At 41.9% G+C, this 24,279-nt stretch overlaps 1 protein-coding gene across 1 annotated transcript in view; it reads left to right on the top strand.

Moving 5' to 3' along the window:
* Window positions 1–359: 359 nt before the first annotated feature.
* LRIT1 (leucine rich repeat, Ig-like and transmembrane domains 1) overlaps window positions 360–24,279 on the top strand; it is a 33,971-nt gene continuing 10,051 nt past the window's right edge. The window contains exon 1 of the mRNA XM_075842804.1: window positions 360–532. Within this exon, the coding sequence (XP_075698919.1) occupies window positions 411–532 (122 nt within the window). The 5' untranslated portion in view covers window positions 360–410. The remainder of the gene's footprint in view (window positions 533–24,279) is intronic.

Here is a 24,279-nt window from a genome sequence, read left to right as displayed (position 1 = left end):
AAACAAAACATTCCGATGAATGAAACTGATTTCTAGTTTTTAGCAACAAAATCTGCCACATGTGAATCCACCCTTTACAGTTCTCTTTTTTTATATACCTTTTGATAAAACATAAACGTATAATGTCCTATAGATATTTCCTATTATTAATTTGAGTAACGCTGTGGCTTTCTTTCGTGGCAGCTTAGATAGACGCTTTCCTATGACATTCTAGGAAGCAATAGGCAGCGACAGGAAAATATCAAGTCCCCTCGCTAATCCCCTATCCTAGTTTATCTGATGGACTGAGCTGCAGCTAAAGCATCAGTCTGCGACTGTAAGAGGAAGACACTTAACAAGATGTGACCAGGTGCAGCCTGCGAATATCTCCCGAGTACCCAAAGGCGCTCCTTCCTCATGGTTAGATCACCATGTGTGTCTCCTTGGTCATCTTTGGCTGCCTCGTGTTTGGAAGCCTTCCTTTCTTTTGTTTGTCTTGTCCATCTCAGTGCAGCTGCACCTTCCACTCACTCAGCGATGGATCTAAATCCAGGTATGCCACCCGTGCCCTATGCCCATACACTTATCCCGTATCTTTCTCCTTCCTTCTACCCTAGGCAGTTATTACTTCTTTGCTATTTATTATTTTCCTCATTCAATTTGTGTTGCCACTTCCTGTGGCCAAGGGATTAACTTCTGAGCAGTTTGTAATCTGATTTCAAAGAAAGCATTGAATGCCTTCTGTACTGCACAGCGACTGTATATTTACGTGACACAAGTATCAGGAAAAATGCCGGCACCATTACAAATATAAGTACATGAAATACCGAATGACCTATCTTCCAGTAACCGTGTATTCATTTAACAAATAAATGATTTATTTAGAAATACAATAAATTATTATGACAAGCAACAAATGCAATTTTAGATAACTATATTACATGTATACTATATTCATTTGCTTTTTCTATTTCCCTAAATATTGCTTGCTGTCTCTATCATGAGGTTTAGGGCTAATGCACATGGGCACATCGCCTGTACTGCAGTGCATTGGGGCCATACAGCGCTGTATGTTTGGGGATAGTCTTCCCTAGAAGCCATGCTTTTAGGGGAGAATACCTTCGTACATATCAAATCCAATGGAACGTGGCACAATCTGTTTTTCTATCGGATTCACTTGAAATCTGCCAGAAAAATAACTCTGTATGCCTCTATATGAAATCGGAGGCATATGGAGGTATGGTAGAGGCTTCATGGGAGATGTTAAATGGCCTCTTTGGGAGAATTATTACCGCTCCTTACAAAACACAGCCATAAAATGGACGTATGCATAAGCCCTTCTTGTTTTCCATAAATATTTCTTGTACTGATTAATTTAAGGATAAAATACAACAATTTTGGGAATGAAATACTTAGGGTTCTATCACTTTTTACAGAAAAGGATAAGAAATAATTACGCACTACTCAAAGGCCACACTCTTATTTTCTGACACAAGATTGTTGTTTATGTCAGGAAAAAGCTTAGGGTGTTCATAAATATGTTTGCGCCGCGTGCCATATTATTCAATGAAATTATACCAGAAAACTGCTGAGACTGTATTGATAAATCTCCCCTGAGTTTACATCCTATTGTATGCCCATGTTTTGTAAAACGTTCTAACTGGCCTTCAGGCATTCACTTTTAGGCAATTTTTAAGTAAATTAGTGGCACACATAGGTACAGTCGGGACCCATAGAAGTCTGTGGGTACCCTTTTACAACATCGTACAACTCTGAGGTCGAGCAGAGCCATAATACGCTCGTATGCATAAGCTTTTACAATGCCCTGCCAGAAAGTGCGTAAAGGTAAGAATGAATTGGCTTTGAACATTTAAAAAGCAAAAAAGGCAATTAAACACCATAAATAATAAATTCAAAATCTAAATTCCATATGTGGTTCGTTGTCTGAGAGTGTATGATACTCAGTTTGTTTTATAATTTAGTCTCAATACGTTTTTCTGTTGATATTTTAAATAAAGAGTGTTGTAGTGCCGGAATAAAGAAGAAACGGGTTGATTTGTTTTGTGGCTGAAGACGTCCAATTTAAATTGAATGTTATTTTGCTTGTTTTGGGGTCCAGTTATTTTTCACAGTGAATATTTTTACTAAAGCTTTGAGTATTATTGATTTTATAAACAATGGGAAAGTTCTTTATAGTTTGATAGGTGGATGTTAGGAGCTTGATTTGCCATAGGACTATACGCGATATCAGCTTTATTGGGTTTGCCAGTATCTATATGTATGGGCTTAACAAAGGATGAAATCAGTGGTTCACGTAACAACCATTAATTCAATCAAAAGGTGCTTTACTGCAATTAAAAACAAGACAGCCGTTCATTTAATTATCATAGTGACAGGAGAGAAGGTCACTACAGCCCGGGCTGCCAATAATTCTGATTGCTGTTAACCCATCTGCACGTTATGGGCTATGGCTGTTTTGGCCCTGAGCCCAGCAGTGTCGACTATTAGAGTCTGATTATCATACTGTACTTTATTACTATAGAGATGAGGTATTGAATCGTATGGTATCATGTAAACATAACATTTTAGGAAATAAGGAATTGTTTATATTTTAGGGCACATTCAGACGTGGCGGAATTGCTGTTGAATTCCGCTGTGGACAGTCCACAGTGAAATTCTTCAGCAGCCGTTTTTTACATTTGTTTCTATACATTTTTAGGAAAGTTAGTTCAGACGTTGCGGAAAATAACTGTGCTGAAATCAGGCTGCGGTGCAGAATTTTTCCCTCCGCAGCAGCTCATTACGTTGCGGAGAAGAAGTGGAATTTCACTGCAGATTTCAGCCTTTGCAATGCAAAAACTGAAATCTGTGGCAAGTACGCTGTGATATCTGCAACGTCTGAATTACCTGTCAAATATGTAAATGTTGGTGCAGATGCGTTGCGTAATTGCCCCGAATCTGCACCAATATTTGAGGGGAAAAATTCTGCCACGTGTGAACGTGGCCTTATGTTTATTGTATTTGTTAGCATTTTCTCTTATTCCTGCTAAAGATGGCCACACATGCAGAGGCGTAGCTAGGTTCTCCAGCACCCGGGGCAAAGATTCAGTTTGGCGCCCCCCCCAACCTCTTTCCCGACATCTCCTTCCCCCTCGCCGTGTTTGTTTTCTCTACCAATCGACATGTCATTTCTTTTCCACATTTCTTTTTATGTAACGCGAGCATAAAAACATTTGTACATTTTACAAGCAATATGGTTCTATACACAACACATGAACCAAGCTCAGTACATATATACAGCCCCAGAACCAAGCTCAGTACATAAATACAGCACCAGCACAAATACAGCTCAATTTAGTGCAACCCCTGCCGTATAGGTGTGTACGGCGTAAAACTACAGCTCCCAGCATGGCCCGAACAATGGTAAGGATATGCTGGGAGTTGCTGTTTCACAAAAAATAAATCATATCATAATCACACCACACATCATCTCGCTGCAGATCATACAGTAACTACAGTGCTGATTAGAGGCAGAATAAACATTTACATTAAGTGACGTCTCAGATTCTAGTTCTTTTTCTCCATCCGGTCCAGACCTCTATGATGAATTCTCCCGGTCACAGCCCATTTCTGCAGTTTGCCGTTCAGATGTCTTCAGCTTCTCACTTTTCCAACATTTCTGCACCTATAAATAAATATAAAGGTATCATTATACCACACACTACACCCCTAAATATAATAGCGCCATACACTGCACCTCTAATTATAATAGCACCATACACCGTGTCCCACACACACACTGTGCCCCATGTAGATAGTGTCTGCCATAGAGCCCCCTGTAGATAGTGCGCCCATATAGCCCACCCCTGTATATAGTGTTCCACAAATAACTCCCCCTATAGTGCTCTACAGATACCCCACCCCTGTATATAGCCCCCTGTAGATATAGCCCAGTCCTGTATATAGTGCTCCACGTATAGCCCAACCCTGTATATAGCCCCCTGTAGATAGTGCTCTACAGATACCCCACCCCTGTATATAGCCCCCTGTAGATATAGCCCAGCCCTGTATATAAGTGCTCCACGTATAGCCCAACCCTGTATATAGCCCCCTGTAGATATAGCCCACCCCTGTATATAGTGCTCTACAGATAGCCCACCCCTGTATATAGCCCCCTGTAGATATAGCCCACCCCTGTATATAGTGCTCCACATATAGTCCACCCCTGTATATAGTGCTCCACATATAGTCCACCCCTGTATATAGTGTTTCACAGATAGCACACCCCTGTATATAGCCCCCCTGTACATATAGTCCACCCCTGTATATAGTGCTCCACTAGATAGTCCACCCCTGTATATAGTGCTACACAGATAGCCCACCCCTGTATACAGGGGTGGGCTATCTGTGGAGCACTATATACAGGAGTGGACTATATGTACAGGGGGGCTATATACAGGGGTGGGCTTTCTGTGGAGCACTATAGGGGGAGCTATTTGTGGGATACTATATACAGGGGTGGGTTATATCTACAGGGGGACTATATACAGGGGTGGGCTATATCTACAGGGGGACTATATTTCCAGGGGTGGGCTATATCCAGGGGTGGGCTATATCTACAGGGGGCTATATACTATATAGCCCCCCCTGTAGCTATAGCCCACCCCTGTATATGGTGCTCCATAGATAGCCCACCCCAGTATATAGCCCCCACTATAGATAGACACCCCCCGTAGATAAAGCCCCCCACGTGTAGATAAATCCCCCCCGTGTAGAGTCCCCCTCTGTAGATAAAGCCCCCCCCCGTGTAGATAAAGGCCCCCCGTAGATAAAGTCTCCCTTGTAGATAAAGCCCCCCCGTAGATAAAGTCCCCCCCGTAGATACAGCCACACTTTCATTACAATTAAAAAAGAATAATAAATAAATAAATATTTAAACTCACCTTATTCCCGCTCCCACGCCATCCGGCAGCCATGGAGACCTGCTCTCTTCTGCGCAGGTCTCCTGGTAGTTGAACGCAGCCTTTATGAAAGGCGCTGATTGGCTGGGCAGGATGACTTTCCCTGTCAGTCAGCGCCTTTCATCGACGGAAGCTTCACTAGTACAAAAGGTACCAGTCGCTTCACTGATGCAAAAGCGCTGAATTGCTTCTGATTGTACATGTGTCCTATAAACACAGGTACAATTATAGTGCAGGAGGAGGTGGCGCTGGCGCCTCCCTCTAAGTTGCGCCCGTGGCACATGCCACGCCTTCCCCCCCTAGCTACGCCCCTGACACATGGGCCGGTTTATTGGCCCCATGTGGCTATGATGCCTAAAATCTGTATGTGCAAGATCAAATTAGTGTTTTTGATGAAAAGGAGAGTTTGAGTTTCTCCAGCATGTTGCAAACTTATACAGTGACACAATTATTCTCATTTCTCTTAGAAATGGGTAGGATCAGGGATTAGGTGTAGCAACAGTGTATAGTCCAAAAATAGGCACATGTCTTACCAACCATGCGATAAGGACACATTTATCTCATCATATTTTTAGTCGTTGTTACTGCAAAAGATTTTTTTCAAAAACTCGATGCCATGACAGAAATGCAGGAACTCTAATCTGCTTTACTCTAAAAGGATCCTTCCCCACTCCTGTTTTTGGCATAAGGCATAACATAGAAAACAGGACTATATGAATGTGCCTTTAAGAGTGTAAATCCTAGTACTCATTCTTTAAGGTGGTTTTACATGGGCAGATATTTACCACCTTTCACGAGTGCCGACGTTGCAGCTTGTAGATCGGTGCTCATTTGCTCCATTCAAACAGAGCAACGACCGGAAGTATGGAGATGAGCGATTATTTCTTATTATTATTATTTAATCTCCATACATTTAACATCTTGTCGGCATCTTTCAGGTGTGAACATACCCTAAGGGCAAGGTCCCACGTAGCGGAATTGCTCTGGAATTCCGCTGTGGACACTCCGCAGCGTTAATCCGCAGCGGACCCGTTTCTCCATTGCCTTCCACTGCTTTTTAGTAGTGTTCGTTTAGACGATGCAGAAAATTCCGCTGCGGAGCATAGGCTGCGGTGCGGAATTTGGTGTCCGCAGCATACAATGGTTGTTGCGGAGGTGTGGCGGACTGGTTGCAGACTCATTGCGGAAGTTCTCCATTGACTTCAATGGAGATTCTAAGTTCCGCAATGAATCCGCAGATGTAATGTAGATGTTATGTGTGCTGCGGAGCGTATTGGTTTTTAACTTGACATTTCTTCATTCTGGCTGGACCTATGTATTTCTAGGTCTACAGCCAGACTGAGGAAGTCAATGGGGCTCCCGTGATTACGGGTGACTACGTGTGTGCACCCATAATTACGGGTGACTACGTGTGTGTGCACCCGTAATTACGGGAGCGTTGCTAGGCGACGTCAGTAAATAGTTACTGTCCAGGGAGCTGAAAGAGTTAAACGATCGGCAGTAACTGTTTCAGCACCCTGGACAGTGACTACCGATCACAATATACAGCAACCTGTAAAAAAAATAGAAGTTCATACTTACAGAGAACTCCCTGCTTCTTCCTCCAGTCCGGTTTCCCAGGATGACGTTCCAGTCTAAATGATGGCTGCAGCCAATCACAGGCCAATCACAGGCTGCAGCGGTCACATGGACTGCCGCGTCATCCTGGGAGGTCGGGCTGGATGCCGAAAGAGGGACGCGTCACCAAGACAACGGCCGGTAAGTATGAAATTATTTTACTTTTACTAGGGAAAGTGCTGTCCCTTCTCTCTATCCTGCACTGATAGAGAGAAGGGAAATACTTCACCTCAATACGCAGCGGCTAGTCCGCATCAATTTAATGCCAATTTTGGGCAGATCCGCCACAGAATCTGCAACGCAGATTCTGTGCGGCATTGATGCGGACAGTTGCGGAAGAAATCCGCCACGTGGGGCCATGCCCTTACTGTCAAAATAATGAATAATGCAAATGTAGTTTTTTTTATTGCCAAAATTGAATGTACATAAAAATAAAACAACCTCCCATGCATACTTGAAAGTTTATTAAGTTAAGATGGCCTTAAAGGTGTTGTCCAGGATCTGCTTCCCCACCCCCCTCCAAAAAAAATCTGCCTACGGGCCGTGCCTGGTATTGTAGCTCATTCCCATTCAACTTAATAAATCTGAACTGCAATACCAGACACAACCCATGGACAGACATGTTGCTCTTTGTGGGAAAAAGCAGATCCTTTTTTCTAATCCTGGCAACACCTATAAGGGCATGTTCACACGTGGCGGAATTGCTGTGGACATTTTTAGGCAAGTTAGTTCAGACGTTGCGGAAAACTCCGGTGCGGAATTTTCCCTCCTCAGCATGCACTGTCTGTCGCGGAGAAGAAGCGGAATTTCACTGCGGATTTCAGCCCTTGCAATACAAAAACTGAAATGTGTGGCAAGTCCGCTGTGATATCTGCAACGTCTGAATTACCTGTCAAATATGCAAATGTTGGTGCAGATTCGTTGCGTAATTGCCCCAAATCTGCAGCGGAAAAACTCTGCCACGTCTCGCCGTGCCCTAAGTCTAATCAAGGAACATGTTATTCCAGAACAGAACTATATGATAAGGAGCGCATAATCGAGTATTTTCATCTGCTGTGCATAGATATAGCTGCATACATGGGGCAGAATACAGACCACTTATAAACAAGGAGGTCTTTGTGTTTTTTTTTAGCTTATAGGGCATATGAGTATAAGAATACATAAATAAAAAAATACTTTTATTTTATTTGTTCAGACATGTACACTTCACCATTTCTGAATTTGTCTTTCTAAATAGTAAACTCTGAATGGTGCCTTTGTGCTCAGAGATGAACTGATAATGAGGAGAAATACTTAAGGGCTCATTCACTTGAACGTGAATCTCGTCCGTGTGACGTCCATTAATACAATGCATTTCAATGGGGCCGTTCACACAACCGTTGTTTCAACGTAGCATGTGAACGCTCAGTTGCAAAATAGGACATGTCCTATTTTACTACGTGTCACGCATCCCTCCGTAGAATGTAGTCTGTGGGGGATCCGTGACAACGCGTCCCGCAAGGGTGCACCTCGGACGTGGCAAACGGTAGTTTTTCACGTCCGAGGTGGGTTATGTTCGTGTGAATGTAGCCTAAGGGGGTTTTACACTGAGCGATTATCGGGCAGACAAGCATTTATAGAACGCTTGTTGCTGATAATTGTCCTGTGTAAACAGGGCAGCGATCAGCAGATGAACGAGCAAACGCTCGTTCATCTTCTCATTGTATCGTTTTAAAAAAGTTAAATATTATCGTTGTCGGCAGCACATCTCCCTGTGTAAACAGGAATACGCGCTGCCGACATGATGATAATGGATGGGGACGAGCGATCGGAGTAGCGACCACTGCCGACATGATAATAATGATTTTTCGTTGATCAGTGCTCGCTGCACTGGCCAAAATCGGCTGGTGTAAAAGAGCCTTTACACAATCATTATACACATTTATAATATGTGCTATACTTAACAAAATAATGAGACAATGTACTATAATTAAGGCCAGACCAACCAATATATGTCTAAACTTGAAAGAAATATTCATATAGACCCATATAGTCCAAATAGTATACTTTTATTATTCCATAAATATGGACACCCTCCCACATAAATACATACAAAAATCCATTAAAACATAATTAAAATGTAAACTCCGATGAGACCATCAAATAACCAACTGCACAAAAAATATCTAATCATTTACAATGTATAGTATTGCCCAGATTGCCCCAGGATAATTTGCCTAGTACACAGTCTTAACCCACGTGTAGTACCCCAGAAGATATGTATATAAGTAAGTAATCACTAATACATAAACCCTATTGTGCAACTTTCTAAATACTTTTTATGAAAAATTATTTTTACGTTTTGAGATACAGCTGCTCACATACAGAGCAGCTGTATCTAATGCTGAAACCTGTATCCGTCAGGTCAGCGGGATTGACGGGTTCAGTGACAGCGGGTCCTGTGTGTCTCTGACACGCAGGATCGAGCTGCTACTGAACACAACTAAGTATTTAGAAAGTTGCGCCAGACACACTGACAGACATTTTTATAAAAAATAAAAAAATAAAAAAAATATTTCAAAGGTGTACACAGCCTTTAATATTGGTAAGATTTTCCCACCAATGTCTTGCAAATTCGTCCGTAAAATACAGCACGCATTCACGAGCGGACTTCAGATTACACATTGTCATAAAAGAGCCTGTAGTCTTGCAGAGAAGACTTAGAGACCTTAAATTCCCCACAGATCTGCTCAGTTCTCCGCAGCGGCCATTCCTAGCCGAAAAACTGCCCCACAATTTGGTAGGGTTTTTCAGCGTGAATTTCCTGCGGCGCACAGGGCGCAAACGCTGTGTTCTTTTACACAGTGTATCCGCCCTGTGTGAACATACCCGTACAGTATATACATATAGCAGCTGCTGTCAAACAACATTACAGCTGCAAACCACGTCATGTGCTGCGTGTTTTACTGGACAATGGTTGTTACGATCTGATTGTTTTCATTAAAGGCTATGTACACATTTGAAAGGGATTTTTTTTATATACACTACCGTTCAAAAGTTTGGGGTCACCCAGACAATTTTGTGTTTTCCATGAAAACTCACACTTATATTTATCAAATGAGTTGCAAAATGACTAGAAAATATAGTCAAGACATTGACAAGGTTAGAAATAATGATTTTTATTTGAAATAATAATTTTCTCCTTCAAACTTTGCTTTCGTCAAAGAATGCTCCATTTGCAGCAATTACAGCATTGCAGACCTTTGGCATTCTAGCTGTTAATTTGCTGAGGTAATCGGGAGAAATTTCACCCCATGCTTCCAGAAGACCCTTCCACAAGTTGGATTGGCTTGATGGGCACTTCTTGCGTACCATACGGTCAAGCTGCTCCCACAACAGCTCTATCGGGTTGAGATCAGGTGACTGCGCTGGCCACTCCATTACAGATAGAATACCAGGTGCCTGCTTCTTCCCTAAATAGTTCTTGCATAATTTGGAGGTGTGCTTTGGGTCATTGTCCTGTTGTAGGATGAAATTGGCTCCAATCAAGCGCTGTCCACAGGGTATGGCATGGCATTGCAAAATGGAGTGATAGCCTTCCTTATTCAAAATCCCTTTTACCTTGTACAAATCTCCCAATTTACCAGCACCAAAGCAACCCCAGACCATCACATTACCTCCACCATGCTTGACAGATGGCGTCAGGCACTCTTCCAGCATCTTTTCAGTTGTTCTGCGTCTCACAAATGTTCTTCTGTGTGATCCAAACACCTCAAACTACGATTCGTCTGTCCATAACACTTTTTTCCAATCTTCCTCTGTCCAATGTCTGTGTGCTTTTGCCCATATTAATCTTTTCCTTTTATTAGCCAGTCTCAGATATGGCTTTTTCTTTGCCACTCTGCCCTGAAGGCCAGCATCCCGGAGTCGCCTCTTCACTGTAGACGTTGACACTGGCGTTTTGCGGGTACTATTTAATGAAGCTGCCAGTTGAGGACCTGTGAGGCGTCTCAAACTAGAGACTCTAATGTACTTGTCTTGTTGCTCAGTTGTGCAGCGGGGCCTCCCACTTCTCTTTCTACTCTGATTAGAGCCTGTTTGTGCTGTCCTCTGAAGGGAGTAGTACACACCGTTGTAGGAAATCTTCAGTTTCTTGGCAATTTCTCACATGGAATAGCCTTCATTTCTAAGAACAAGAATAGACTGTCGAGTTTCACATGAAAACTCTCTTTTTCTAGCCATTTGGAGAGTTGAATCGAACGCACAAATGTAATGCTCCTGATTCTCTACTAGTTCAAAGGAAGGTCAGTTTTATAGCTCCTCTAAACAACAAAAGTGTTTACAGCGGTGCTAACATAATTGCACAAGGGTTTTCAAGTGTTTTCTAATCATCCATTAGCCTTCTAACACAGTTAGCAAACACAATGTACCATTACAACACTGGAGTGAGGGTTGCTGGAACTGGGCCTCTATACACCTATGCTGATATTGCATTAAAAACCAGACGTTTGCAGCTAGAATGGTCATTTACCACATTAACAATGTATAGAATGTATTTCTGATTAATTTAATGTTATCTTCATTGAAAAAAACTGTGCTTTTCTTTCAAAAATAAGGAAATTTCTAAGTGACCCTAAACTTTTGAATGGTATTGTGTGTATATATATGTAAAAATGTCAGCCAGTGTATTTTGTGCAACTTTATAATTCGTTTTTATTAAAAAATCGTTTTACTTTTTGAGATACACCTGCTCTGTATCCTGTATACAGAGCAGCTGTATCTTACGCTGAATCCTCAACACGTCAGGTCTGTGGGACTGATGGGTTCAGTGTCAGCGGGTCCGGTGTGTCTCTGACACGCAGGAGCCACCTGTAATACATCACATCTAAGTTAGATGTGATAGATTACAGGTGGATACAGTCGACTACTCTATTGATACCACCCAAAAACCGGAAACCTTGCGTAACGGAGACAAACGGAAACCATTAGCAATGGAAGTGTTACCATTTAAATCAATGGTAATGCAAACGGAAAGCTATGGCTTCCGTTTTGTTTCCGTTCGTGGGTTCGCCTGACGTAAAGGTCTGAATGAACCCACAAACGGTACCCCGACGCAGGTGGGAACGAAGCCTAACTATTACTGTATGATCTGTACAGATGATGGATGGTACTATTTTTTGGGGTATAAGCAACTTCCAGTATAGCATTACCATTGTTTAGGTCATACTGGAAGCTGCTAACCTGACTTTGCAAATGATCTCTGTACTGAAAGTATTTGTAGTGAGCTTGGTTTTGGTGTTGTATTTATGCACTGAGCTTGGTTCTGGTACTGTGTACAGATGTATGAGCTTGGTTCTGATGTTGTGCTTGTGTGTGTATATATGTACTAAGTTTTGTTCTGGTGCTGTATATATGTACTGAGCTTTGTTCTGGTGTTGTACATATGTACTGAGCTTGGTTCTGGTGCTGTATATATGTACTGAGCTTTGTTCTAGTGCTGTATATATGTACTGGGCTTGGTTCTGGTGCTGTATATATATGTACTGAGCCTTGTTGTGCTGCTGTATATATGTACTGAGCTTGGTTCTGGATTTATGTACTGATCTTGGTTCTGATGATGTATATATGTACTAAGCTTTGTTCTGGTACTGTATTTATGTAATGGGCTTGGTTCTGGTTCTATATATATATATATATATATATATATATATATATATATATATATATTTATAATACAAAATTGCAGAGCAGATGGCATTGTTGCAATTCATTGTCTATTTAATGGGACCCTGTCTGGTAGTTTTAATCCCTTGAGCCGCAACCATGCAGTAATACATGACCTGACAATATTTCCAAACATTCCCCTGTATGTTTGTTTCAGATACAGTAAAATCCATAAAATCAACTTTTAAAATAGTGCATGCTATATGCTAATTACTCTATTAAGGGTCAAGGGTTGGTGCCGCTATCCTGTAGAGTCACACAGTCCTAACTGCAGACTCACCTTTCCATGCTTGGTTTAAATCCCCCTGACTGTTATACATCACTACCAGTCTCGTTTAACTTTCTTGGTTGTGCCATTGCCTTGTACTCCATCAGCGAGGTGTACTCTGCCTGGCTTCATCGCTGCACCGCACATGCCAAGGGAGTACAAGTCAATGGAGAAGGCTGGTAGTAACTGTATGGTCTGCAGCGAGATGATGGGTGGTATGTTTTGGTTTTTTTGAAACAGTAACTCCCAGCATATCCTTGCCACTGTTCGGTCCATGGTGGGAGCTGTAGTTTTACGCTGTACAAACCTATACGGCAGGGGTTGTACTAAATTGAGCTGTATTTGTGCTGGTGCTGTATTTATGTGCTGAGCTTTGTTCTGGTGATGTATTTATGTACTGAGCTTGGTTCTGATGCTGTATTTATGTACTGAGCTTTGTTCTGGTGCTGTATATGTGTACTGAGCTTGGTTCTGGTGTATATATGTACTGCGCATGAGTCATAAGTGTGAGTGGTGTGCGTGTGCATGTATCCTAGGTGTGAGTGGTGTGCGTGCACATGTGTTCTAGGTGTGAGTGGCACGAATGCAGCATGTGTCCAGCTTCTGGGTTGCGTCTGTGCTTCATGTTTCCAGGATGTGTGTGTGTGTGTGTGTGTGTGTGTGTGTGTGTGTGTATGGCTGAATATAAAATTTAAATCATACTATTTAGTTACAGTAGGGTGATATTTTAGCATTGTATAATGGTATAATTTGCAATCTTTATACGTTAGTATTAGGCCATGATCACGCAATCAGGATTTGATTAGGACTAAGTCCCTGATTCCACACCTAAATCCCTTTCAAATCCACTAACCTTCTGCATCCATTAATAGTGAATGGGCTATTTTATACCGCATTCACATGCAGCAGAAACAAGACTGCTTCAAAAAAATTTCGGCTCCGCGAAAAAGTCCTCTGGAATAATGAGCATGTTCATTATACTCGTAGAAAAGCAGTGGATTCGTTGGCGTTGGAGCTATCAGGAACTATTCCTCTTTTCATTTACATCTGTTTTTAATAAATCTCCCCATGTAAATGGTGGTCCCAGCCCAACACTGGCAGCTGCGTATGGCCTGCAGTGGGCCTGTGTGCTTAAAAATGCAATTTTAAGTCCTAATCCTGGAAAAATAATTGATTCATAGGCAGGGCTTAACAGAGGCAGAGTGAAGTCAATGGAGAAGGCTGGTAGTAACTGTATGGTCTGCAGCGAGATGATGGGTGGTATGTTTTGGTTTTTTTGAAACAGTAACTCCCAGCATATCCTTGCCACTGTTCGGTCCATGGTGGGAGCTGTAGTTTTACGCTGTACAAACCTATACGGCAGGGGTTGTACTAAATTGAGCTGTATTTGTGCTGGTGCTGTATTTATGTGCTGAGCTTTGTTCTGGTGATGTATTTATGTACTGAGCTTGGTTCTGATGCTGTATTTATGTACTGAGCTTTGTTCTGGTGCTGTATATGTGTACTGAGCTTGGTTCTGGTGTATATATGTACTGCGCATGAGTCATAAGTGTGAGTGGTGTGCGTGTGCATGTATCCTAGGTGTGAGTGGTGTGCGTGCACATGTGTTCTAGGTGTGAGTGGCACGAATGCAGCATGTGTCCAGCTTCTGGGTTGCGTCTGTGCTTCATGTTTCCAGGATGTGTGTGTGTGTGTGTGTGTGTGTGTGTGTGTGTATGGCTGAATATAAAATTTAAATCATACTATTTAGTTACAGTATGGTGATATTTTAGCATTGTATAATGGTATAATTTGCAATCTTTATACGTTAGTATTAGGCCATGATCACGCAATCAGGATTTGATTAGGACTAAGTCCCTGATTCCACACCTAAATCCCTTTCAAATCCACTAACCTTCTGCATCCATTAATAGTGAATGGGCTATTTTATACCGCATTCACATGCAGCAGAAACAAGACTGCTTCAAAAAAATTTCGGCTCCGCGAAAAAGTCCTCTGGAATAATGAGCATGTTCATTATACTCGTAGAAAAGCAGTGGATTCGTTGGCGTTGGAGCTATCAGGAACTATTCCTCTTTTCATTTACATCTGTTTTTAATAAATCTCCCCATGTAAATGGTGGTAGCAGCCCAACACTGGCAGCTGCGTATGGCCTGCAGTGGGCCTGTGTGCTTAAAAATGCAATTTTAAGTCCTAATCCTGGAAAAATAATTGATTCATAGGCAGGGCTTAACAGAGGCAGAGTGAAGGCAGTCCTGGTGGCCTTCATTAGGCCCCTGGGCTGCCATGACAACATCAGCACCCCTCGATCGCTTTGTTGGGACGCCGATGAGCTCTCAGAGGGGGCCGCCGCCTTCTTTTTAACTTCTCAGATGCTGCATTCACGATTGACCGCATCATTTCAGCGCGATCGCTGTTCCTCGTCATTAGTCCTGGGTTACAGCTGTAAAACACAGCTGACACCCACAGCGTATGGAGCGCGCTCAGCGTGAAGGGGTTAAATTATTTTTCACATTTTTTTATTCTATTAGGGGATCTTTGATCGCTTTTAAAGTGCTTCGGGATACTTAGTATTCCAAAGCAATATTGCTTATACCTATTGCACAGACATAGGCCCCTGGCTGCGATGGTATAACAGAGTGAGTCCCCTCTGCAGTTGATGTTTGGATCTTTCAGCTGTTTTTCGGCTTTTTATGGCCCGAAAAACGGCCAAAAATAAGCTGTGTGAACATACCCTATGGGGTTAAACTATCAGGATCAGATGTTTCTCTGTCCGTTACAGCCGGGCTCCTGCAGTGATTGTGCGGGGCAGCTTCTGTTCTGCTTCTTTGACATATTGCTATATTAAACATGAATGGAACGCTTGTTTGGCCGACAGTTATTTCAGTGAGTGTGTATGGCCACCCTAACATATTAAGTAGACATTGATTCAAAATTCTGTGTCCTTATTCTTATCCATTGTTTTTTCAATAAATCTAATTAGGACTTATATCTGTATGTTCCGTGCTCAGAAAAAAATCTGTCAGCCCTTCAATCAAACTAATATCTTCAATGAAAAACTGAGCACATCCAATCAAAGATACTACGCGAACATAATTGCCAGAGTCCCAGATATCAATGTTAGAACTTTCCACTAAGGGTATGTTCACATGGCTTATTCTTAAACGGCCGAGAAATCAGAAGCAGAACGCCTCCAAACATCTCCCCATTAACCCCTTCCCGCAATTTCACGTAAGTTACGTGATAGGAGATGGTGTTTTCCCGCAATTCCACGTAACTGTACGTGAAACAGATGGAGCTGGCTCAGGAGCTGAGCCAGCGACATCACCAACGGGTGACAGCTGTATGTTACAGTTGCCACCCTGAGGTATCGGCCAGGACCGGAGCTAGCCTCAGATCCGACCGGTTAACCCCTCACATGCTGCGTTCAATAGAGATCGCAGCATGTGAGGAGTTTATAGCCACCGGCACCCCAGCAACGTGATCGCTGGGTTGTCGGTGGCTGCAAAGGCGATCGGAGGGCTAATACTTACCTCGCGGTCTGCCAGTAACGGAATCCTCCTATGCCCCGTCGTCGGCGGAGCCCAGGAGGCTTCCGGTACCATCGGCAAGATGGCGCCGGCTCAGCTTCCGGCTCAGAAGCTGAGCCGGCGTCATCAGCAGTGGGTGTCCGCTGTATGTTACAGCGGACAACCCGATCTATCGCCAGGAACCGGAGCTAGCTCCGATTCCTGGCATTAACCCCTTCGATGCAGCGATTCATTGAGATCGCTGCATCCTAGAGGTTTGTACCATTACGTAAGCTGATTAGGCCCTGCCCAGAGGCGGAGCATGATAGGCTTGCTGTCAGTGAATAACTGACAGTTCCAATACATTGCACTACAGAGGTAGTACAATGTATTAGAACATCAAACAAACAATTGAACATTCAAGTCCCCTAGTGGGACTAAATAAAAGTGTAAAAAAAAAAATTCAAAAAGTAAAAATAAAAGTTGTAAAACATACAATAAAAGTTTCAAGTAATAAAATAAAACACAATTGCCCTTTTTCCCTTATCAAGTCATTTATAATTGAAAAAAATAATAAAGCCATACATATTTGGTATCGCTGCGCCCGTAACGGCCTTAACTATAAAAATATTATGTTATTTATTCCGCACAGTGAACGCCATAAAAAAATACTAAAAAATATTGACATAATTGCTATTTTTTGGTCACTTTATCTTCCAAAAATTGAAATTAAGAGTGATCAAAAAGTCGCATGTACCCAAAAATGGTGCCTATTAAAACTATAACTCGTCTCGCTAAAAACAAGCCCTCATACAGCTCCGTCGACGAAAAAATGAAAACCGTTATGGCTCTCACAACTTGGCGACAGAAAAAATCCATTCTCTTTACAAAAGTTATTTTATTGTGCAAAAAGTTGGAAAACATAAAAAGTGCTATAAATTAGGTATCACCGGAATCGGACTGACCTGCAGAATAAAGGTAACATGTAATTTATAAAGCGTGGTGAACGCTGTATAAAAATAATCAAAAAACAGCAATTCTGGCATATTTTTTTAGTCACCTTGCCTCCCAAAAAAGGATAACAAGTGATCAAAAAGTCGCATGTACCCCAAAATGGTACCAATAAAAACTACAGCTCGTCCCGCAAAAAAACCAGCCGTCATACCACTACGTCTATGGAAAAATAAAATTAGTTAAGGCTCCAATAAGTGAGGAAATAAAAATATGCAGTTGTGCCGGTCCGAGGGGAAAGTTTCTTCTGTTTCAAGTGGCGAATTATCAAGGCCCCTAAAATTAGGGAACCAGGAAGGGGAGGGCCCAAACATATCTGCTGGAAGTGACGGTGCCCATATTATACCAGGACAACACTTCCCAGCAAAATTCCTCAAACTGCAAAGATCCTGAGTGTGGACCAAAAGGGGAATAAGTAAGGACCATTTATTAGTGCGACACCGGCCTGTGCAGAAAGGATTGTGTCACTGAGTAACACACATTTATGGATCATTTTATTGGTTTTTTTTTATGCCATTATTATACCACCTAACTATGCCCCTTATATACTCCGCCCGGCTTACATGTACCCCCACATTATAAACGGAAACACCAGTAAGACTCCAAACAAAACTACTCAAGCAAAATCCACGCTCCAAAAGCCAAATGGCGCTACCTCCCTTCTGAACCCTACAGTGTGCCCAAACAGCAGTTTATTTCCACATATATGGCATCGCCATACCTGGGAGAACCCTTTTAACAATTTTTGGGGTGTGTGTCTCCAGTGGCACCAGCTGGGCGCCACATATTGGCATATCTATGGAAAAAATCCAATTTTCACTCTGCAACATCGAGTGAACACCAATTTCTGCCAATCACCTGTGGGGTTAATATGCTCACTACACCCCTAGGTGAATACCATGAGGGATGTAGTTTCCAAAATGGGGTCACTTCTGGGGGGGATCCACTGTTTTGGTCCCACAGGGACTTTGCAAATGTGACATAGCGCCCAGAAACCAATCCAGCAAAATCTGTACTCCAAAAGCCAAATGGCGCTCCTTCCCTTCTGAGCCCTACTCTGTGCCCAAACCACATATGTGGTATTGCCGTACACAGGAGAAGTTGCTTTACAAGTGTTGGGGTGCTTTTTGTCATTTATTTCTTGAGAAAATTAAACATTTTCAGCTAAATCTACATCTTATTGAAGAAAAAGGATTTTTTTTATTTTCACTGCCCAATTCTAATAAAATCTATGAAACACCTGTGGGGTCAAAATGATCACTACACCCCTAGATGAATTCCTCAAGGGGTGTAGTTTCGTGAATCGAGTCACTTTTGGGGAGTTTCCACTGTACTGGTACCTTAGGAGCTTTGCAAAAGTGACATGGTGTCAAGAAACCAATCCAGCAAAATCTGTTCTCCAAAAGCAGCGATTACGCCGCAAAAATCACAACTACAGATAAAGAAATCATACTTATCCAAAACACCCTCCTTCCTGCAGTCCGGCCTCCTGGGATGACGTTGCATCCCATGTGACCGCCGCTGCAGCCATTTACGGGCTGTACCGGCGGTCACATGGGATGATACGTCATCCCAGGCGGCCGGCCTGGGTGACATCAGAGGGCCGGCTTCCTGGGATGACATTACATCACATGTGACTGCCGCGGAAGTGGTCACATGGGCTGCAGTGCCATCCATGGAGGCCGGACCGCACAGGAGGGATGCGTCGCCATAACAACGGCTTACGTATGTATGAGCGTTATTTATCTTTGTTTTCTGCAGCGGAAATTCCGTCCGAGAAAACGCACCACAATATGTTACGGTTTTTGGACGGAATGTACTGCGGGATCAAGGTTGGATACGCTGCGTGGTTTTTATGCTGTGTATCTGTCCTGTGGGAACCCGGTCTTAGGGTGTGTTCACACAGAGTTTTTTGCAGGCAGAGAAATCTGCCTCAAAATTCCTTCAGGAATTTTGAGGCAGATTTTGACTTGCCTACACTTTCTTTGCCGCGGTTTTCACTGTGTTTTTAGATGCGTTTTTTAGCCACGGCCATTTAGCGCTGCGGGCAAAGAAAGCAGCGAAAAATGCTCTCTCTGCCTCCCATTCACTTCAAAGACATGGAACCGCGGGAAGAAGGAGCATGTTACTTTTTATCCCGCAAGCGTTTTTATTTTGCTATCGGGGGGAAAAAAAACACCTCCCCCTCCCATTGAAATCAATGGGAGACGATTTCTGAAGTTTTTTTGTGCGGTTTCCGACACAGTTTCCGCATCAAAAAGAGCTCCAAAAAACTCTGTGTGAACTAGGTCGATTTGTTGCATACATTTCTACCACTGTCCCATTTATCTGAATGCTACTTTCACAAATCCAAGCAAATTCTACAAAAATAACCACAGTTAGATTAATAGAATGGATTTTCCCAGAAATGTTTGTAATGGACCTGCTGTGTGTGTGTGTGAACATAGCTTTATTGTTTACTTCCAGACACTGTTAATTTATCCTTGTCATGTGACATGACATGACCTTTCCCTGCATCTGTGTAATGATTACATGATGGGACAGACTGTTCTACAGAACTGGTGGCATATGGCAAATGTGTACATAAACAATTGATGGACCCAGGTAACTGGTGGGCTAAATTGATGAACAATAGACCAAATTGCCAATGGCAAAAAACATGCCCTTGTTTCCCCGGTACCCAACATATATTTATGTACATCATAAAACGTAACTTTTATTTGTATTAGAGAACAAACAATACACGTAGTGATTAAAAACGATCAATGCGGACTAATAGTTGTATATATCGTATCGATTTGACAAAATGTCACTTCTAATTGTAAAATCTATTCAGTATCTCAGAGCCACACAGTGTGTCCAGTTCTAAAGCCAATGTGTGGCTGTGAAAATAACGAAGCAGCAGCTGCAGTCCTCTAACTAGAGGATGATTGCATTTAGAACGCATTGATAAATTTAAAATTAGAAATTCCCATAGCCCCCCCAACATGTGTCCTCACAACAGTGGCATCTTCAGGGGTATAGGGGCTTATGGCGGCAAGCACGAGAACATCCCCTTTTTTATAAGCTTCATCCTCGTGACGCTTCGAGCGGTCTACGTCACGACCAATCAAAACGGCAAGGCCAGTAGGGCCTCCCAGAGACAGCATTGGCAGATGTATGCTCCAATAGAATGTATCGGAATAGGCCAATCGCTGGTCTTATCCAGCGCCTGCGTGATCCAGCAAGATACTAGCGACGAGAGGATAAGTGCAGATTATACGTCATTGCGAATGTCAGTGGACTTAACCTCTGGAAAGCCTGAATTGTGATGAATAGTGAACTTAGCTTCTTGGAGCAAATGATAAAAAAGATTGTGATAGAATAGATATCATATTAAAAGGTACATATTAGACTTCCAATATGTATAAATGGAATATTACTGTTGCAAAATCCCAGAAATATCACTCAATTTAGCTTTTCACTCTACTAAAAGAAAATATATGCTCACTTGATCTAACGACTACATCTATTAAGTATAAAACATAAGTTGTTTAAAGGTTAGAGATAGGAAATACGATGGGGGATAAAAAATTTTTATCATTCTTATATGGAAACCATTGCCCATTATTATAATAAGTAACTGCTCTATAGCCACCAAAATATATTTCTGTGTAGATCTGTAATGTCGGGGTAGGGAGACAGACAGGTGAGCCCTAATCTACCCGCCACTCAGTCCCTGCCTACTTGCACGGCCCGTCCTAGGCGACGGCGTACAACTGGGCGACGGTCCCTATGCTCAATATGTGCACAACAGACAAACAGACAAGGGTACACAGAAGCTAAGGGAAATGGGGCAGTTGCCCACGGCAACACCGTGAGCAACAAGAGTAGTGAACGAGCCGAGTCAAATCAGGAGTGTACGAGGTACCAAACGCAGAGCAGGAGCGTAGTCAGTAAAGCCAGGGTCGATATTAAGCAGAGGTCAGTAGTATTAGCAGGAACAGCAGGGCCAGGAAACAAGAGAGAATCACAGGCAAAGACAAGAAGCAAATGAAGGTATACATAGACCGAGGGCGGGAGCTAGAACCGTCTGGCCAGGCTGTGATAGGTTCTTCCACTCCTCAGCTTACCAGCCTGAGTGGTAGCAGCTCGAGTCACTCTATCAGACCTAGGAGCAGATGCAGATTGATTAACCACGGGCGTCGACACAGAAGCGGTGTCTGGTAGATCCTTTACAATATCAGTAAACATCTTTCTCTTGAATGGAAAATAAATGAATAATGGATAAATCTATCAAATTAAATAATCACTTGACAAATAACTAGCAGGACAGCATCGTGGATACTTAAGGAAATGTCTCCACTATAAGAAAGCCACAAAAGTGAAGCCTTCATTTATGCCATTGGGTCTAAGGCGCTAATTCGGTGAATCCAACGTGCCTCTTCAAGTAGCAGCTTATGATCTAAGTTGCCCCCTCTGGGGCCTAACTTAACCAAAGTGATCCCCCAGAATTGTAGGGATCTTATGTCACCATCATGTACTGCCCTAATATGTCTCGATAGAGGTGTCTCTACTTTTCTGTTAATAGAACAGGTCTTTGGAGATACGTCTACTAAGTTGTTGTATAGTTTTGCCCACATAAAATTTTTGGGCAGGGGCATTTAGCAATGTATACCACTCCTGAACTCTGACAGTTAATAAATTGTCTAATGTCATAGCGTCTCCCATTGCCGGGATTAGTAAAAGTTTTCGGCATAAGAGGACAGAATGTACATCGTCCACATGGATAAGATCCAGAGATAGGTGGTGGAAGCCATGAACTACGTGGTATGGATGGTTTAGAGTAATGACTATGAACCAGAAATTCTCTCAAATTTATTCCCCTTCGATATGTGATACTTGGAGTACCAGTTAACACATGACATAAGTCAGGGTCAGCCGGAATTATGGCAAATGTGTTGACAATATTTTAAAAAGTCTTTGTTAGGAAATTAAAAACTTGTAAATTCATCCTCCTGTGTAGGTAAAATGTTTGAGATGGACAGCACCTCTCACAACATAATATAGCACATGGATTTAAGAGGTGCCAGTCTTGTCAAACCAATCTGGTCAGTCTTTATGAAGAGGTTGATTCTAAACCGGATTGGGGTAAGACCGTCAGTCTCTTATAATTGGGTCTTCTTAAAATACTTTACTAGTGTTCTGTATAAAAGATTGGTGCATAAATGACAATGCATAGAAGGCATTCAGAAGGAAATAGAAACATATTATTAAAAATCACTAAGCTCTTCAAAGTAATCGACACAGAGGATGATAATATAATATTGCAGAGGGATTTGGGGAAGCTGGAAGTGTGGGCAGAGAAATGACAAATTAAGTTTAATGTGAATAACTGGAAGGTTATGCACTTGTACGGAGAAAACAAATTCTACAATTATATGTTAACCCTTTCAGGACTAAGCCATTTTTTGTTTTTCACTCTACACCTTACAAGAGCCATAACTTTTTTTATTTTTCCATCAATGGAGTGGCGTGAAGGCTTTTTTTTTTGCGGGAGGAGTTGCAGTTCTTTGTGGGGTGGAATTAGAAAAAAACTGTGATTCCCCCATTGTTTTTTGGGTTTCGTTTTTACGGCTTTCACCAAGCAGTAAAAACGACAACTTAATTTGCGGCTCAATACGATTACAGTGATACCAAATTTATGTAGTTTTTTTGTTTAAAAAAAAATGGTTTTGTGTCACCACATTCTAGGAGCCATAACTTCTTTTATTTTTTTGTCTATTGAGTGGTGTGAGTGCTGTTTTTTTTGTGGGACGAGCTATAGTTTTTATCACTACCATTTTTCAGTACATATAACTTTTTGATCACTTTTTATTACATTTTTCTGAGCGCTAAAGTGACCAAAAAACTGCGATTCTGGTGCTTTAATTTCCTTCCGTGTTAAATAATGTTATATTGTAATATTTCGGGCATTTACGGATGCAGCGATACCAATTTTTTTTTTTCATTTTATTACTTTAGAGGAAAAATGGGAAAAGGTTTTTTTAACTTTTTAATATTTTTTTATTTTTTGTTCACTACCAAAAACTTTAAGTATTTTGAAAAAATATATTAGTCCCCCCCCCCCGGTGATTTTAACCAACTATTGTCAAACGGCTGGTAAAATACACTGTATATTGTCATTTTTGGCTCCAGATAAGCTCTGCCAGAGGGAGGGCTTAACAGATTTAGGAAGAAGGCAGACCTGAGTGTGAGGTGTTAGCTGTAATATACAGCTGACACCCGCTGTGTATGGCGTCAGCACAGCGTGTGAACCCGCTACATACTTCAACCCCCGCCCAGGACGTGCAGTTACGTCCAGGTACGTGAAGGGGTTAGATAGTAAAACACTGGATACAGCTGCTCCTGAAAAAGACTTAGGGATATTGGTGGGCAGTAAACTTACCTTTAACAATCAGTGTCAGGCAGCTGCTGCCAAGGCAATTACATTTATGGGATGCATCAAAAGAGGTATAGATGCTCATTACAAGAACATTGTTTTGTCTAAATCACTGGTCAGATCATACGTGGAATATTTTGTAATATTTTTGCCATCTGTGTATAAGAAGGACATACATGAACTGGAGCGGGTGCAAACCATGTAATTAAGGGAATGGGCAGATTGCAGTACCAAGAAAGGATATCAAACCTGTGGTTTAGAAAAACGATTGTATCTAATTACAATGTACAAATATATAACTGGACAGTACAGAGATCTTTCTAATGATCTTTTGACACCTAGGCCTGTAACCATGACAAGGGGGCATCCTCTATGTTTTGGGGAAACAAGATTTCACCATATTCATAGACACTGTTCATTACTTTCAGGTTATTGTAATGGTTGAATTTTTGAGGAAGTTCAAGAAGGGCCTTGATGCATTTCTTGAAAAATATAATGATACAAGTTATGAATAGTAGATCTTGGAGATGTGACGTGGATCCAGGGATTCACTCTGATTGCCATATTTGGAGTAGGGGAGGATTTTTTCCCCCTAATATAAGGCAATTGGCATCAACCTTAAAAAGCTTTTCTTTGGATCAACTTGTTTGGATTATAGGTTGGACTTAATGGACCGGTGTCTTTTTTCAACCTTATCATCTATCTAATTATGTAACTAATCAGACCACGCACGTCCAAAATTCAGTTCGCTTGTGCTTGGAGAAAAGACGGCTTAGAGGTGACCTATTTACAATGTATAAATAGATCAAG

This window comes from Rhinoderma darwinii, chromosome 11 (assembly GCF_050947455.1).
Source record: "Rhinoderma darwinii isolate aRhiDar2 chromosome 11, aRhiDar2.hap1, whole genome shotgun sequence".
NCBI lineage: Eukaryota > Metazoa > Chordata > Amphibia > Anura > Rhinodermatidae > Rhinoderma > Rhinoderma darwinii.
Note: the sequence above shows the minus strand (reverse complement) of the source record. Positions and strands in the feature narration are given on the sequence as shown.